We start from the raw sequence: 18448 nt of genomic DNA on the forward strand, positions 1-18448 counted from the left end.
AAGTTTCTATGGTTGAGAACTTGTAAGTTGACTTTGCTTCTCTACCACATCTTGGAGATTTTCTTCAGTTTCTTTCCCCCTAAGAGTTACTTTGATGGATCAGACTTCATGGCTGTAAGGTAATTACAGACTCAAAGACAGTTAGATGGCAAAGGAGGATATTTTAAAAGCATGTGAGAATCCCTTGAAAACGTAGCGTGCATATTTTCATGGCTAAATATTTTAAGAATTAAATAGTCATATTCTCCAATGTTAGATGAGGCGACAAATTTGCCAGTGCATGCAGGTGAACCCCATCTAATCCCTATACACCTCTTACTGCAAATTATGCTGTGAGACCCCGCCACCCCCACCCCCAAATAATGGGTTTGCTTTTCCTCTGAGGGAAGGAAGCTAGTGAAAGGAGTAGGATCTTCAGGCTCAGATCAAGTGAAAGATCCAAAGGTTTACAATAGGATTGAGAATGGCAGCATCCCAATGGGGAGATTATTCCACCCACAGAAAAAAAGATAAGTGTGCATTTTTCCATGTCTCAGAAGAGATGCGATCCAGAATGCGCTAACACCTCCCCAACTCCTTTTTTTTCTTCAGTTAACTCTGTTGTCTCCAATTAAAGTGTCACAGCTCTCAATTATTTTTACTTGTCTCTTATCTAAATAAAATTTTACTTATTTCACTACAACTCTAACATTCTTCCAAGCACATCCCGAACATTAACAGCTAAGCACAGTGGAGTAACCCTGCCAGGCTGGCACCAGGACGTTGCCAAGGAACTGGCAACTACTGGGAGACTCCTGAGGGCTCTGATGACATCCGTACATTTCTGGGATGTCACCTACTGAACTGCCACTTTTACCAATGTGGGACTTTGGGGAATGTTATGTCAAACATTTTCCCATCTCTGCATATCGCCTGGTGAAGGTTAGGGATCCTGACGGAGTGAAATGGCTGCATCACTGTGTGGACTGGGTGTGCTTTCATTCGAGAGGGGGGGGCGGGGAAGAAAGCATTCGTAGTGGAGCAAAGACTTTCATCATAAGACGCCGCTGAGTAGGAGAGCCAGGCTCACACCTGTAGGATGCTACAGGAAAAGGTGTAGGAGCAAGCGCTCTTTGCTTCAGAAAGGAGGAAAGGAATAAGCTACAAGAGCAAAGACATGTTGCTTTGACGGGGCCAAGAAGTTAAAACATAAGGAGGACGGGTAATTAATTTCTACAGCAGAGCTCCAAGAGTTTACAATAAACCCTCAGGTGGGCAGAAATGAAAGCTTGTCCTGCAATCTCCCATTCTGAAAGAAGGCAGCATCGAGCAGAATACCAGGAGGAGCAGCCTGATGGAAATAAGCACTGCTGCATGTTTTTCTGGCCAAGAGAATGATGTGCAGTACGTCAGGGCCTGGCGTGTGGCAGAAGGTCAGAGCCAATTCTGAGAACCCAGTAACAGTAAGAGTCATCACGGACACAGGTGCTTCCGGGGTTGATCCTGCAATTTGGCTGTTTCCAATTAAATGTGAAGCAGCTGTGGCCCTTTATCTGCTCAAGTCACTGGAATCCATCTGAGGGGAAACTTTCTACCACCTCCTCCTCCCTCCACACCCCAGGCATGCAGCTCTGCTTTCTGAAGACAGAGAGGGGCAGGGATGGCCAAGTTGGCAGAAGCCCTGCAAAAAAAAAAAAAAAGTTGCTTTTCTTATCTCAGGGCAAAGCAATGAGATACTGATTCAGCCATTCGTTTTCCAGTGCCTTTATATGCGGACAAGGAGGACAGCCAGCAAAATAAGAAGCAAATATGAACGCTGTTGAAGGCTGTCAGGCGAAGAGATTTGGGACACTTTCCCTCAGGCAACAAAATAAACAAACGAAGCCAACATGAGGATAAGTTCTCAAGCGTTTATGGCATTGCTCTGCATGCTGAGTACAACAGCATTTCTTTTGCAGAAAGGGACTGAGCTTCAAAGAAGGTATTTTCCATAGTCAGCTGGTGGGATTCTAGAAGAGGCTCAGGAAGGTCAACACCGAGCCACCAGGCAGATCAACCGGAGCTAGGGGATTTCAGAAATCCAGCCAGTGAAAGCTCCCAAATAGCTCCGCACCAGGTAAATGTACTTTATATGAACTGTTCTTTGCCAGTTCATTGATTCTGTAGCCATCAAACCCTTCTATACTTTGGTTATCTCTTCTAGCCTGCCAAGATCTCACTTTACTTTTCCCCAATACTTCAAGAAAGGGAGAACTTGGCTCAAATCTGTGCTTGTTGCTAGAAAACAGAAATGTGAGACGCTAGGTATTCAGTTTGGTTGGCTTAAAGAGCAGCCATTTCACCAGCCACGCTTAGCATTTTGGACAGAGAAAGCCAACAATCTTCCGGCTTTACTCAGCCTGTATGTAACTGAAAGCATAAACAGCTTTGCTCTTTGTCCTTTTTCACTCTTCCCAAGGCTTTTCTGATACACAGGAGCAGCGCTATTTATCTTTAAAAAAGCTATTATTCTGTCCTTCCTGAAACTGAAACAGACAGCAGAGCTTAGACATCATACCAGACTGCCCCACCTATTTATGGTACCAGTACTTCATTATTATTGAACAATAAAGATCAGGCTACTAATCATTTCAATAATAGTAACAATGATCATACTGTTCTAGGAACAGAGATATTAAAGAAAGATAGTATTTGCTTTTTTGGCAAGGTGGCATTGGTAGTAAGTAGGACATAGCACAATATTTTGCTGAAGTTACTCTCATAATTTCAAATAGTGGGGTTTCTGGCTTAACCTGGGAAAGATTGTCCTGTAAATTACTGTCAAGAAATCATTGATATTAAGCCAAAACCACACTCCATTTCAATGATACACCTCCAAACGTTCCTATGTGCCAACTCAAATCGTTCCTCTTCGTCTTTCTGCGCACAATCCATCCACAACAATTCTTTTTTGAATTCTCTTGGCCAAAACATAAGCATGCAGCTGCTTCAGCTTTTTCCAACTCTTGCGTTTTTTCCATGTGCTGTCCACCCCCACCAATCTCTACATTAGAGTCCAGCTGATCTTCCCTGAACACTATCCAGTTTTCAATTGTCAATGCCAGAATGCAATGCAGTGGGCTTGACGCCCTTACACAACGGACTTGGAAGGAAAGCAGAAATGTCTCTTTTGGGTTTCAATAGAGGAGAGAAATACCTCTTATTCCATAGGGCTCCACAAGAATGAAGACGAAGACACCTGCGTCTCTATAATCCATAAAAAGATTTCTGCTTGCAAGCGGCTCAAAATCTATTGAGCTTCTACTTGTTTATTCTATGTATCCATTCGGTTAGTATAGCCACTACCCCAAAACGGTTCCTCTTCTGGGCCTTTCTAACTGTTTTCAAATGTTTCTATTTCATTGTTTAAAAAGGAAAGAGGAGAGCAAAAGAAGAAGGGTAGAAAAAATGCAGGGTTCCTTAAAACTCTCACAGCAACATAACCCCAACAACCAACTGGCCGTGCTTTCTGAATATCCCATAAAATTTTGTCATCACTGTGTCTGACTAGACTGTTTTTTGCAGCTCTCAGAAGCCATAAAATGCAAACAGTTCTAAAAGAGACAAAATGGTTTGCAGCAGGCTCCTCATTTCTCAAGGGGAGCCCCAAGCAGTCCTGATGGCTACAGCCCCAGCTGCAGGACAACCCAAATACAGCCCCTGACGTGCAGGTCTAGGAGTCTCTTTTTTCCTAAAGACAGCAAGCTGTTTTCTGTGAATGTGCTTAAATTCTCTTTTTTATTTAAACTTTTTATAATCCTCTACTGTTTCTGCACCTTGAGTAACGCAGTTTAGTGGGAACTCTGGGTTTCTTTACCATGCCATTTATTTTTCTTTCTGTATTCTCATCTAAGACCTGTCGATCTGCTTGGATCATCAGACTATAGGAAAACACACCGTGCATCTAATCTTGATGGAGTACAAACATATGCTCTCTGTCTCGTCAATCACACGCGCACAAGAGTATACCCTTAAATAAAGTTTTGTATGTTCAATATTCAGAACAGATCCTACTGGGTTTAGGGGACTAGTCCAGACAAAGGGACCAGCCTGCCCAGTGTTCTGGTCTGGAGCAGGGAACAGAAGCTACCAAGTGGACCATAATTCAACTGATGACGTATGCATCGTTCTAGGCAGCAGTCCAAGCCCACTTGCTTTCAAGTACCTTTTCCCCAGGGACTGACAATTTTAGGGGAGACGTCACGAACACGAAACACTGCTGCCAAGGTAGGGGAATGCGTACACAGAGGTGTCCCACATTGCAAATAAGTCAACATTAAGCAGTGGCTTTGTTTCAAGTTTCCTGCCCCATCACGCTACTTCAAGCCTATGAAGACGTGTATAGACATATCCCAAGACCATACAGAGCAAAGACTATTCTTGGACATCTCTCACACTACTGTATCTTTCTTTCTTCTCGAGGGCTTGCACACAGCCAATAAATTAATAGTTTCACAATTTCCAGTCGAAATCCTTTTCACGGGAAGATGATACTTTCAACTAAATGCAATTTGCTGAGGAAAGTGCCTCCTTCCCTGAGTGGAAAGTTTCTTTGTCAGAAACCTAGGAACAGTATACCCCAGCTGTTTTGGTACAGTTTGCTTGGGTTTTTTTGTTTTGCTATGTTTTTAGACACAGGCATTTTTGCTGATTTTAGCCAAAATTTCCAGCGCCCTAGTCAGTTAGTGTTTACTGCTCTTCCCTGTGCCATGTTGACTTTTCTCCCTCTGCCAAAGTGCTTCTTAAACCTCCTCTGAATATACGCTCTTCCTTGTGTTTGATAGCTTTTTCTTCCTCTTTTCCCCATTGTTATTTAAGACCGTGCTTTTACTGCTCGACATATTCCAAGAAGCATTTAGGACAAATGCTCTGTCAAAGACACTTAAGTACAGTTGAGCCATATTATATTCTATATGAATCACTGCGGATGTTTCACAAACAAGGTTAGATCAGCCAGATTTTCCAACTATGTCGAACATAGCTTTTTCAGGCATAGTCTACTAGCCCTGCGATTAATCCTCCACATTGAAACTCACCTCACATTTGGACCGTGTCACGGCTGCCCACCAGGGACAGGAGCATGCTGCTAAGTTTCTCCTAATGAGGATAACAATCCTATGACAGAGCAATCTCAGCCAATTTTTATCTGCAGGATGCAGGCGAAAGGCTAACTTTGCAAAGCTAGATGGTCTCTCACCATCCCTCCCAGTTTTACGGTCTATGATACCTTTAGACAGAGACCTCATCTAAACAGCCAGGAAAGAGAGAAACCTAGGGGAGGAAGGAAACTAAGGATGGTTTTGTGCCATATTTTTATGTTATGCTAATGAAGATTGCCAAGAGCCTGGTAATCGATCCTTCTGGCCTGCTTTACTTGATCAGATTAATGAAGAAGCTCAGGGAATACGGAATTGCTTTTTACCTGCCCACCACACTTTCCAAGGTGCATCCGCTACATTAAATCTTGCCCTTCAGGCAAAACTGAAATTTCACCTGAAGAAGAGCAGCCTGACAGAGAGGCCTGAAAAATTAAGTCTGTGGCAGTCTACTGCCCTGCAACAGAGGAGCAACTACAACCCCACGGAGAGAAAAAGACAGAACAGCTACGGGGGAAAATGAGCCGAACCAGACTTTTCTCAAAAACAGAAACTGTGGCACTTCTGATCTGGTATATTGAAGCAGCTGTGATATGAGTAATGTCCCCAAGTGAAACAAATAGCCACTGAGACTCCATATGTTTCCAAACTCACACAACGGATGCTTTACAATGAACTTTTTGTCTGGAACTTGGGTGGGAAAAGGAGGTTCCTCAGCCCCTCACCCACACCCTATACTAATGCAATAATCTTGCTTAGTCACAGAAAAAAGGGACAGAAAAAAGAAAAGGAGAGAAAATGATTAATAATCTGTGGGCAGCTGCTTACTTTCCAAGTGGTTGTCCGGGAGGGGTGTGCTCCACTTCAAATCCTGCTTGTCTCAGTACATCAATCACAGTGTTGTTACCCAGGAAGTGACCTAAAATACAGGTAGAAAATAGCACTGTCAATCAAACCGCTCCTCTCACTCGCTGGAGTTTCTCCTTTTGGAACAACAGGTTTGGGAGGCAAGGCTACCAGAAGCTAGACCAGCTCCAAAAGCAAGAAGGGCACGCTGTGCAATTTGTTGTAACTCAGACTCCGCTGCCCACCATGTAGCCTGCTACAGCCTTTGGCAACGGCCAGCAGGAGAGACAGCGTACAGCCTGGTCCCGTCGTCTTCCTTCTTATTTACCACTCCCTCCCCTCACACAGCTAAGGGACTGGGTGGATAAAAGAAAACCGAGATGAATTGCTAGTCTTGTCTTCTGCTGCGGCCATTTCCAGTATGTGCACGGACTAAATAAACTTCTAACACGGATGTAGGAATGACCCTGCCGTGGCAAACAGAATATTCCTAGGGCTTTGACCCACGAATTGGAACAACTGACAACCCTAGATGTCCACCCTGCCCATCGTTGTTCGCGGACATCTGCTTATAAAAAAGCTCTGAAGCTGCTGCACTGCACGCTCAGTGCTGACCCACCCGAACCAGCAGCGAACCAGGCAGGGCTTCACCAGCCGCTCAGCCACCTGCAGGGCTGGGAGGAGCTGGGAACGGAACCTTATCTCTCCCTAAAATTGAAGATTTAGCCCTGTAAATCAGGGCTCTTTGCTGGAAGTGTAAAGGTCACATTCCTGTTCACAGAAGTAACAAAGAGCCCAGTAAGTATTGCAGCACGTACGGCCGTGAAAGAGTTTGCTTAAGGGAGCCCTGTATACTCGGGTCTGAACCAAATCCCGCCGGAGTCAATAGGAGCCCTCAAAGGGCTTTGGGTACAGACTCAATAAAGCAGCGTAATTCCTCCAGAGCTTTCAACTTATTGTCAGTCCCACATTGTTTTCAGGCTGGGTTAGACTTATAAAGTAAGGAGGCAAGAAGTCCACTAACAGGTTTATTAAAATCCACATAGCCCGGTAACCTGCCTCCAACTGCAGCCCTTGGTGAACGTTAAAGATATATAAATCCGGGAAAGGACAGACCAAGCCTCCTTCGCTATGCCCACGAGCTTCCAGCTTTGCACAGCTGCCTGACTCCCATTTACACCCAGGTCATCGCATCTCACTGCCAGCTCTGAACAGATCACCACGAATGCGCTCAAGCTGCTGCCTCCGTGTACTTTTTGCTCCGTGACATCTTGCAGCAGGGAGTTCCACCATGTGCCATACGTAAAAACACACTCCTCTGGTTTGCTGCTGCTCCGAGAGTGTGTGCTTGCCTTAAGCACAGTGTAAGTGTTTGCAGGAGATGTTTGTAACTGCCGGGCTCCATAGCAGAGCCAAATGCTTTGCATAGAAAAAACAAGGCAGGCAGGACGTGCCCGAGCCTCTCTCCATCCGTGCCACTGTGTAAGGAGCTGGAGTAACTGTCAGCAGTCACCCCTAGGACACTTCACCCATACAGCACAAAGTCACTACGAATTTGACAGTAATTCAGTCCGTAGTAGTCACTAAGCCTGCATCTCTCTGCTCACACTGCCAACAAGGGTGCTAATTCGCATCAGTTGTGGGAATGATGTAGTCGTATGGCTTTTAGTGCAACTTGCAAGCACTAGTAACAGCTTTTAGCCAAAAGACATTTCTTTAAATGATTAAATATACATTTGCAGAGCCCTAGTGTGTTCCAGGATTCCTCCACTTCCTTTTAAGAAAACTCAAAATTTGATTTTCCCCTAACTTACTTATAAGAAAAGCCAAAGGAGCAGAGAGCAGTCCCAAAAACGTGTTATACACCCTCAGAGATTTAAGAAATGAGACATTTGTGAGTGATTAACTGGATTTGATCATATCCTGGTTTTTTATGCAGTGGCCAAGGCAAACAAAAGTCCCCATTCTGTCACTGGGCAAAGTGACTCTGAGAAACCAAAGTCACGAGTGTCGAAGTCAGAGATGTTTCTGAGTCCATGGCACAACGCTCTACTTTGCCTGAACTGGAGTCTTAAACGCCAAGAGGTTTCTTACTGTAAACAATCATCCTGAATCCAGAAAATCTTTGACATCACAACAGTACAAAAGAAACCAATTTTAACTGCTTTAAATCCAGGAAAAAAAAGTAACTGTGCAACAGCTCTGATACCTAATCCACCAAATGGTGGGACCGTCAACAGCATCAGCTCCTCAGCAAAGCCTGTGAGTCCCCTCAAGTGATGGATGAAGACCAAGATGCCTCCCGGGCCTCCCATCCCTGCCCTCTGTGTGGGGACCATGACGAAGGCGGCCAGCTTGCTGGGCTGGCCATCCGCTGTGCAGGGCAGCAGAAAAATGTCAGCGTGGTGGGACACACGCTTCCACTGGGTAAGTCACCCCGAGCCACCCAGTCCTCTGCCATACCCCTTTCCCCTGGGAGCTGCCTCCAGCTATCTGGGATTCTGTGTCAGATTTGGACTGAAATGATGGGGGGGAACAGAAGAGGTTCATGCCAAGGTAAAACCCACCCACCTGGGGAATGAATGTCCCTCTTCTGAGGCCAGGGACTGAACCTCTGTATCATATATCTCCTTACTCTCTTGCTTTGAGTTCAAGGCTTATTACTTTAATTTTGCCTTTCCTAACACAAAGGAATACCAGCTTCCGTTAAAAAAAACGCCCACCAAACACCAAATCCCTGAATAAATGAAAATTTTCATTACAAACTTAAATGTGAACATAGTTATTTCATTTTAGGTCCACAATTCAACACATACTAAAATATTGTGTTCCATTTCAAGTGAGAAAAGAAATGAAAGCAAATCAAAACAATCAAAACCAAATCCCAACTTCAAGCTGACCCCCAAATAATTCTCCATTCTACAGAACCTGAAGATGTAACAGCAGCTAGGTAATGACATGAGCAGGTCTTTGCAAAGCTTTACCTTTAGACTCCACTTAAAATTTTTAGGTTTGCATTATCTGATGTACGCCCAGGTAAATCACCACCTGTCTCACCATCAGCTTGCCCTGTTAATACATCCTTTCCACCTGATTGCCAGATTTCTGTATGGCCCAGCTCTGACTTCTACTTGTCTTAACTTCTCTGCTGTCAGAGCTCACATATTGCGATCGACTTTGTATCCATTTCATTTGTGCCACAGTAATGCTGCCGTGGCCAACTCATTATCTCTCTACGTATGCTACAAGCAACTTCAAGCTATGTTCTACCTCAGGGATGGAAAAACTGAAAGTATGCCTGCTCAGACCAGCAGCCTTCCCACCCAACACAGACATCTTCCCAACAGCGATCCGTGGTACCATGGCAAGGAGCTCCTCAGGATCAGAGATAGGTGGAAGAGGAAGGTTTGAGGAAAAAGGTGGCACTTGGGAGGTCCAGTGCAGGTGGGTGAAGTAAAACTGAAAACACCCTCATGTCATTGCTGTACTTCCAGGGTTAAAGAAGTGCTGGAAGAAGCGTCTTGGTTTGCCTCCTGCTGCCAAGTCCATCATCACTGTCCTTCCCGGTTTTAAGATTTTTAAAGGGAAGTTTTCTGTATGAGGAATTTTTTATATAAAATTAATCTCCTTGGTCAACTTGAGATAAGCATACACTTGTTAGATACTGACAACAACATAATACTTTTGAGAATTTGCAGCACATAATGAAAACCAATTTATATATTAGAGATAATTGAGCTCAGCATCAGTGGAAAACATCAAATCCCTGCCTCTGGCTACCCATATGTACAAACAGAATATGTAACAATTGCCAGGTCTTTTATAACAGCAGTAGATTTGATTTTTATTTATAGATATAAGAAATATTTTTTTATCTATAAGTGAGTGTGTGTGCGCACTTCTGCTTAAAACTTAAAAAATTCTCTGCCTGGCCTGGAAACTTCCATTGGAAAAACAAAAAATCAAGGAAGTTTAACTATTCAAAAGTTAGTGCATCTAGAGACGTATCAGACAGATTAGAGAGACAGGGGAATGGCTCTTGTTTCTCTGTCACTATTCCCTCTTCAGTCTAAACCTGAATAAACTCTGCCTGCAGTATTAACCAAATTTACCTTGACAGCTGATGAAAACTGGATCCAAGAGGTGAGGTCAGAATACCAACTGCCTTGGGAAATCCATGCAAGTATGGGAAGAGGAGAGAAAGCAGACGTAAAAGATTTTCTAGATAGGGACTCGAAGCGAAAGCCTGTACTTGGGCATGGAGATATGCAGTACAGCCTCTCCTAAGAGTTTAACATTTAAAAAAGCCCCAAAACCAAAAGCTGTGGCTGCAGTCCTTCTACCCTCCAAGGATAAGGAGATACTCATGGGAGTTGCTTGAGGACAAGACCCAGTGCTAAACGCAGAGTCACTTTGCAGTCTGAACACAACCGCAGAGCAGCGGCTAGTGTGGCTCGCTGCACTTCGGGGGTGCTTCTTCATTAAATTTGATGAGGCCAAGATTATTCTCCTTTCGCTCACGTCTTGTTTTCTCAGGACAGAGGATCTGGAGACACTGGAGGAACACATTATACAGCATGGTTGCTAACATTAATCAAACACCTTCCATCCCTGGTTTACTTTTTTATTTTTAATTAAGAACTGTGCTTTGGACTACACAAAGCAGACACATGTAACGCATTTCCTTATCTCCCTGAGGTTTCATTTTTCACTAAAAGAAAGAATAAACCACATTGGTTTTTTACTAAAAGGTGAAAAATACATGGTTTCCTTAAAGCATGTACATGCACACACACAGAGACTGCTGAAAAAATGCATTTTCTTCCTTTCTTACTGGAATGTCTCGAGGTGGAGAGAAATACACTTCTCAGCCAACTCTGACAGTAACAGCCACGTATTTTCTAACTGACCACAGAAACTAAAGCTCCCCTTTACCATTTCAGACGTTCTACTGACCCCCATCAATAGCATACCTAAGCATACGGTTGCATCCCTCAAAAGTTAAATGAACTTGAGCGTTCCTACACAGAAAAATATAACCTCGTTTTGATGACAGAAGCAGAAAAAATGTTTTTAAGCAAATGTTACCTACTTTATCTAGATCTAGAGATATACTACAAATTACTTTGTCTCTTCATTTCACAATTCTTTGTTCCATGGCTTAGAAGGATAAAGGGGTACAAAGGAGGAGGAGATAATTCCCTCACAAAGGACCTCCATTGCCAGAGCCTTTGAAGTTGTGCTAAAAAAGCCTTGCTAGACCATTAGCTGACACACAGCAGAAACCTGAACTGTTTCCATGCACACTACAAGCAGAGCTATTTTCTGCACAATTAGTCATAAAAAGGGCCAATGTAAACTGTGTCGGGAGGTCTCAATTCTTTACATTCTCCACACAGTGAATCAGACGTTATGTATAACGTTTTGTTGCCATTTAGACCTCGGGCTGCATTGCAATCAGGAGGCGGCAGCCTCTATTCCTCCTTTTCTCTCATCTCTTGCTGATTTTCAAGCCTCTTGGCAGCACCAGAGCGTTTATGGTGGTTCGGCTTCACAAGAGTTAGCGTAGGCAAAAATGCAAATGCCAAAACCTGAACCTTCATAGTTGGGGCAAACATTTACTGGTTCCTTTGCTTGCTGCCTCCAGAAGTATGCCTTCATTTCTCTTGTTCTGAGAGTGGTCAAACTGAGTATTTTGGAAGCTGAATGATTAACATGTCAAGAAGAGGCTGTAGTAAGGAGCTATGGCAAACAGTTGAGGCAATGAACTTCATCTGAGTGTACTGATTTCTGCATTATAGCATCCCACTCTAACCCAATGGTCCCTGGGTAACAGCATGAGTTTACTGAGGGGGAACCACATAACATCCCACACTTCTCTTTCCTGCCATGGCAGATGTCCCAGACCCATGATGGAGAATCAGTTTTGTGGATAAGCCCTCCAAAATTTTCATTCCCTTCCACTCCTCCTCCAGCATCATAGCTGCTTCTATCCCTGCACCCAGCCATTCTTTGCTAATGAATATCATCCTTCAAAAACTGGAGGCTCTTTCAGCCTTTCTCATGACGACTCAGATTTAGACTGCTATTGCTGCCAGAGGATTGCTCCTCTTTTTCCCTAAACCACTCACTTTCCTGAAATCTCACTGTACTGAATCGGTAGCTTGAGAGCACTTTGACAAGGAACATACATTGGGTTTGCGCACAGATCTTGGTTTTGCAAGTCGGATCTGGAAGCACCTAAGTTTCCTCCAGCCTGAGCGCCCTTCTAATATGAAGTGTCTTATCAGCGTATACAGAACGACACCAGGTAACGGATTAGGTGCGTGGTACGCAGCATCCAGTGATAAGTATGTTAGGACTGCCTGAAAAATTTTATTGTAAATTTTATTGATAACATAAACAAAATGAATGCTTGTGGGGATCTAGCAGGGGAATTTTCTGAGAATGGTTGGAAGGACCCCAGTGTCCGCCCCCACGCCCCCAGTTAGTATGAAAGCATATGAGCCATACTGCATGTCAGAGGATGAGAAGTGCAGTGTATCTATCATCAGCATCCCAAATGCATCCCTACCCACACCTCAGACAGACCAGATATAAAAAGGTATTCAGGTCCAAAACAAGACCTGTGTGTGGCTTTCCAAAGAGAAAGTGACTTTCAAAGATACAGCACAGAACTGAAAGTGTGGCAACGCCTGGGTAATAACAGCACCCAAACGCTATGGACAACAGATGCTGTGAGACAAGCTCATGTCTGAGTGAACCGACACCCCACAGAAACTTGGCAGCCTCAGACAACCCCTGCTAGGTCTGTTGATGCTACCCTAAGCATCCTTGCCATAGAGGAGAGTGCTTGGTGCTCAGAGAAAGCTGGGAACTCTGTACCCCACCTTTCAGAAAATCCTGTCACCCCGGGTTGCTGGCTTTTGCTGTGCTGCAGGATGTGGCTTTGCACTTGGAAGTTTCAGCATGATGCAAAAAGGTAGGGAGAGGAGCTGGAGATGCAGGGAACGAGCTTTCTTCCTCCCCTGTTTGGCGGGAGTATCCGAACCCAAAGCATGTCTTAAAAACCACTCTGTACGAGCCATGTGCGATGGCCTTGTAAAGCAGGCTTTCATCATAGCCTCCTCACATCATGCCACCCCTTCTCCAAGGCAGATGGAGAAACCATTTTCCCTCTCTTGTTTGATGTTGTTATTCTCTGCAGTTGTGAGGAACTGACTCATAGCCCCTTCTGGACAGTCACAGGAAGCAAAGCAATAAAACATAAAAGGCCGAAGCGTGCAGCACTTTGCATGTCCAGCAACCCTCCCATGGCTCTCCTTCATTCTTTCCTTGCATGTAATCACCTCTCTCCCCTCTCACCCATGAGCTCTTACAGAATATGCCCTGGAGACAGCATGCACCATCGCTGGGGGGAAAATGGAACAACAAGGGGCCAAAGGGTGGGGGGATTATTCCAGATTGACGCCAGGGTAATGGCGCACAGATTACGTTTCCCTGCGGTGTCTCTGAGATACGCAGTGCAACACTACACTCAGAGCATCTCGGTCTGAAGGACAGACTCCCACAGCCACCTTCTATGTCCCTTGGTATAATGAACTCCCCTCATGCCTCTCCCCTTCTGCTCTCCCTCCCTGCTTAGCCCCTCCTCTGAGCATCCCTCCCATTGAGGGATGGAGCTATTCTGGAGGCACCCAAATATCACACACTGGAAATCCTTCTCTGGAAGTGGCCTGGAGCGCAATGCACACAGCCAACAGGCTCAGCACAAGATGGGACTGAGTTTACCAGTCTGGGACTCGTGCCATCCTCGCATAGGTCTTTGCTTCCAGACCCAACACAGTGCCATCATGTGGGTTCAGCCACTCTGTTCTGTGCTATCTTTAAAGTCTTTGCACACCTTCCCCAGCAGAGCTGCTCTAAATTTATATCGAGGAAAACAAGAAAATGATAATTATCCTTTTTAACAAAAAGCTCGATTTTCTTCAAGTCTAAACCAGCTGTTTCACTTAGATTAAGAAAAACAACACACACAAGAACTGAAGTGAGGTCACCTCCCAAGCATCTCCTCTGGCCTCCGTGTCAGACCACAGCAACAACCGAGCTGTGTCAGACCAACAGAACAACAGGGCTCATAGCTGCTTCAGGCATTTCAATTTGAACCTACCAGTCTAAGCTGGTCAGCCTCACTAGAGGAGACTGGCACCTCCACAGAGCAATTCATTCCAACATTTCAAACATCAGGTTTGGGAAGAACATAAGCCCTCTGTGAAATCCGCTCTTCAATGACCATGTGAGTTGCAATAGCTCCTTTAGCCTTAGCATCTAGCAGACATGGCCTGATGGCCCACAAAGCTACCCTACCACTGCCCAGAAGCTCCTGAACACTGCACAGAGCCCATCCTTCCTACCCATCCCTCCGCCTTCTGCCCTGCCCCCCCCCCTTCCTTGCCGTGCGAGAGTTTGCAAGGGAGGGGGAGCTGTGTTGACTGGTGCTGGACAATATGCGTTGGTTGGTTATGCAGCTTTTGGGGCTCTTTCATATTCTAGCTTTACTTACGCTGCATTAGAGGAGTTTTCCACACACAGAAGGTCCAACAGAGCATGTGCCTTTCAGTATATATTCCTAAAGAAATAACTCACAGAATATCAAGGATCCAAGTTTAAAGGGCAGAGGGGGGTGGATGAGTCGCTCACAATATCCTATTACCTCAGCCCAGTATATCTGAGATCGGATGAATTCAGCCCCTTCCTGATTATGCTGAGGAAAAGGTCCCTTGGGGGGTAAACAACTAAGCCTACAGATTTGAAGTGTTTATTTTCTAGAATTTATTTGTTGAGCTCACCGGTAAGAGCTGGAACAACTTACCAGGACAAGAAATCTGTAGGAGGAAAACGATGTGGGCAGAGCTGAAGTAAAGGTTTGTCTGTTATTTTGTCCCCTGGTTTTACTGTGAGTGGAGACACTTTGCTCAGTCTGAGATCTTGCATGGAGGATGGGTACTGGCATTTTCCCTTCTAACAGAATACCATCACTATGTGGGATTTTTAAAATTATTATTTATTTATTTTTTACATGCACGCTCCTCACTGAATCATGTTGTTGGGGACGCAATTCTACACAAAGATGTGATGCAACGTGTAACTGGAGGTGCATGATCACACATAGAGCTGTGTGACAATGAACACGTGTCTGTGTCCCTCATGTGATCCTCTCCAATGGACATGGTCAATATACAAGATCTCGGCCAGCACCGCAGCAGAAGACAGGGAGATGAGTCTGAGGAAAATCTAGAGAAAATCCAGCATCTCTAAGAGTCTTCTCAGTGTGCTGAGACACCCGTGTCTGGCCCAACCACCTAGGACCATCAGATCACCTAAGTGCAGACGGTGTGGTGTGAAACGCATTATTGTTCGCCCATTGTCACCAACACCTCAAGCAGTGAGGAAATCGGTAAGGAAACACAAGTCTCCTTTTTTGCCCAAGGTGCCTCATTAGTGTGCTTGCAGTCTTGCTGAATCAGACGACACACGCCCATCTGAACCAGTTATCAGCTCTGTCCACGCAAGCCACTGCCGCCCCCCCAGACAGCCGCCCCAGTAAAGTCCCGACAGCTGGTGCTAGGCAGGTAGCCTTCGAGCGAAGTGTTTCATATCCCATCGCAAATCCCCCGAGCCATCCCCAAACTAGTCTGGAATGCACGTGGACCTGCCTGCCAAAGCCAGGCAAGGGTTGGGGTAGGGGGGAGAGAATTTGTTTCCATACCTCCCTGTTCTACACTCGTACTTTGCAAAGCGGGTAACTGTGAACATGTTACTAAAACACCTACAATGACTTGATGGAGTCTGAGCTCAGAGCAGCTTCGAGCCTTGGAAAGCTCCTTGGTCAGCAAAACAGCTTTGTGCATGTAAAATATCTCACTGAACTTGTGGAGACGTTTCTGCGGCAGGGACCAGATCTTGTGGGACCTCAGCTTTTCTTAGGACACTGCCAGTACTATGGAATGCAGCATCATTGCCTGTCTTAGGCAAAGGCAGGTAATAAGGATGCACTTAGCAGCCTGCTGTAGGAAATAAGTAGTGGTGAGGACCCTGGTATACCATTGCAGGCTCTGGGAATCAAAAGTTTAGTGAATTCCAGAGCCGGACTGTCGAGTTTGTCTAATCCTCTTTTGGCCTCATGGATGTGTTTGGCTTCCACAATGTCCAGTGGCTGCAACGTAATTACGCATGGTGTGAACAGCACTTCCCTGTTTTATTTTTGAACCTGCCCACTGATTATTTTATTAGGCTCCTCCCCCAGTTCCTCCAGTCTGGACAAGCACAGCTCTAACTGAGTTTAAAATACTTGTAACCTTGCTCTAGTGTGAGATTAAATCATGAAAGTTAGTTGGGGGCAATGTCTGTCAAATCTGTGAAATTACTTCAAAAGACTACAAGACAGGCTGTCATTTTCCGTTTGAAAATAAGTCTGAAAAACCACAAATCAAAGCTCCCAGTTGACAGGACACGGATCCTTGCCTGTTCTTTCTGGTTTTGACCCCACAGTCAACTATTTTACAGACTACACTGTTTTTTTTTCATCTTTTCCAGGAGCCCCTCTCTGGTGGTTTATTTGGATTGTGGATGTCTCACAAGTGAAAAATGCGGTGATGCCATAGCACAAAACACAGCGATTCCTCAGCAAATTGCTGGCCCTCTGAAGTTTGTGGATACAGGGCAAACTTTGTGTTGGGGGAGAGAATGCCGATGCTTTCTAGCCTGCTTCCTGAGCACTGCCCTGCTGGCATTGGAAAACTGAAGCCATTGTACCAGGCTTTTTTAAAAAAAGGAAACTCTTTAAAAACAAAACAAAACAAAAAAACCCAACCCCAAACCTACGCTCCTTAGTATCTTTTTAAATGTAAAAGCTTCCCGTTGTTGAGACCGTCGATGATTCTGGCTTTTCCCAGAAAAATCCAGCTGGCCACTGGATGTCACTGTTGTCGCAGCAAAACACACCCCAGGGTTCACAAATCGGGCTGTGAATAAGGGAGGTGAGGTCCCCCCAGCCTGGAATGGCCTTTCCTTCCAGTTAACCAGCCCGGTGCTGGTGCCACTCCCCGCCAGTGCCACCAGCTGGGGGCAAGGTGGGCTCGATGGCGCCGAGGTCTCCATCACCACCTGAGGGCAAGCCCTCCGCGGAGCTCGTGGACCCTGACTCGCCCCTGCCCGGGTGCTTGTCCCCTCACCTTCCCCGCGCCCCTCTGGTTTTGCTGAGATGCCCCCTGGGTCTGCACCACACAGCCAACCGGGCCTCCCGTTTGGATTCAGCCCTTTCCCTCCTGCCGTTTAGCGGAGCACGCCGCAGCACGCCAGCACGCCGCAGCAAGCACGCTTCCACGCTTCTCCTCGATCATGGGTTACAACCAGTGACATGTGGTTTCAGCCACGGTTTTAGGGCAGATTAGGCACAGCTGCGTGACTTTCAAGGTTTGACCCAATACCTCCATCAAAACCAGCTTTGTGTTACATAGAACATTTGCCTCCTCTGAGTTACACTAGGCGTCTCCAACCCACCTAACCACACAGAGGGAACCTGCCTGCCCTAAAAGACCTTCCTGAGCCTTTTAATTCAGCTCAGGACGCCTTTGCACCATCACGGTGAGCCTCACCAGTGCAGGCAACAAACTTTTTCCAGGAGTGCTTTGACGCTGTAGGCTGACGCCCTTCCCTCTGTGAAAGCAAGAGAAACAAGCCCCAGGAGACCACAAAACCCCTTCACGTTGGGGTCACCCCAAACACAGGTGCTGCTGCTGTGGCACTTCAGGAGGTGTGAACTGGGACTTGCTTCCCACCTTGCACACTCCAGGCTCAAGGCTTGCTGCATGATTCCTGTCTGCTCCAGCACCAGGAAGCGAACCCACAAAACAAGGCAGATCAAACCAACAAACTATTGCCTCTGAGGGGAGAAGAAAGGCAGGAACACACCACAGACATTTGTCAAGCTGCTTAATATGGTGTTGCAAGACCCTCAGATACATGTGGTGTGTGAATAGATCTAGAGAGATCTCTCTTTTGAAGTGCAAAGCATGCCCAAGGCTGTGGAATAATAGAAAACTGGGCTAGAAAGTACCATTTTAGTCTGTCTAAATGTCATAAATCAGGATTAACTCTGCCTGGGCATCAGATTAGCTTTGACCCTAAGGATGTTCATATAAATTAGAGAAAGGATCTCCTTAGGACACTTTGACCACAATATTTTTAAAGCATTAGGAGATTCCTTGGCTGTGTCTTTTCTTTACGATCTTTTCTTTCTTTAAAAGCAAAACAGAAGAAAGAAAGGCTTTGGGAAGGATGGACAGTCCTTTGGCTAAAGGTCCTGTGGTGGAAGGAGTGGGGCTTTCTAGGCAGCAATGGCAAAGACTCTGCCAGGAGGGTCAGTAAATTTTATGTGTCGAAGAAACCATCTGTGTAGTGGGAAAAGAACAGAAAATAGGCCTGTG

General features: G+C 45.5%; 1 protein-coding gene across 1 annotated transcript in view; it reads right to left on the bottom strand.

Annotated features, from left to right (window-relative positions):
* Positions 1 to 18448, bottom strand: part of TRABD2B (TraB domain containing 2B) — a 292200-nt gene that overhangs the window by 38486 nt on the left and 235266 nt on the right. The window contains exon 5 of the mRNA XM_040611371.1: positions 5943 to 6033. Coding sequence (XP_040467305.1) covers positions 5943 to 6033 — 91 coding nt within the window. The remainder of the gene's footprint in view (positions 1 to 5942; positions 6034 to 18448) is intronic.

Source organism: Falco naumanni, chromosome 11 (assembly GCF_017639655.2).
Source record: "Falco naumanni isolate bFalNau1 chromosome 11, bFalNau1.pat, whole genome shotgun sequence".
In the NCBI taxonomy this organism is placed as follows: domain Eukaryota; kingdom Metazoa; phylum Chordata; class Aves; order Falconiformes; family Falconidae; genus Falco; species Falco naumanni.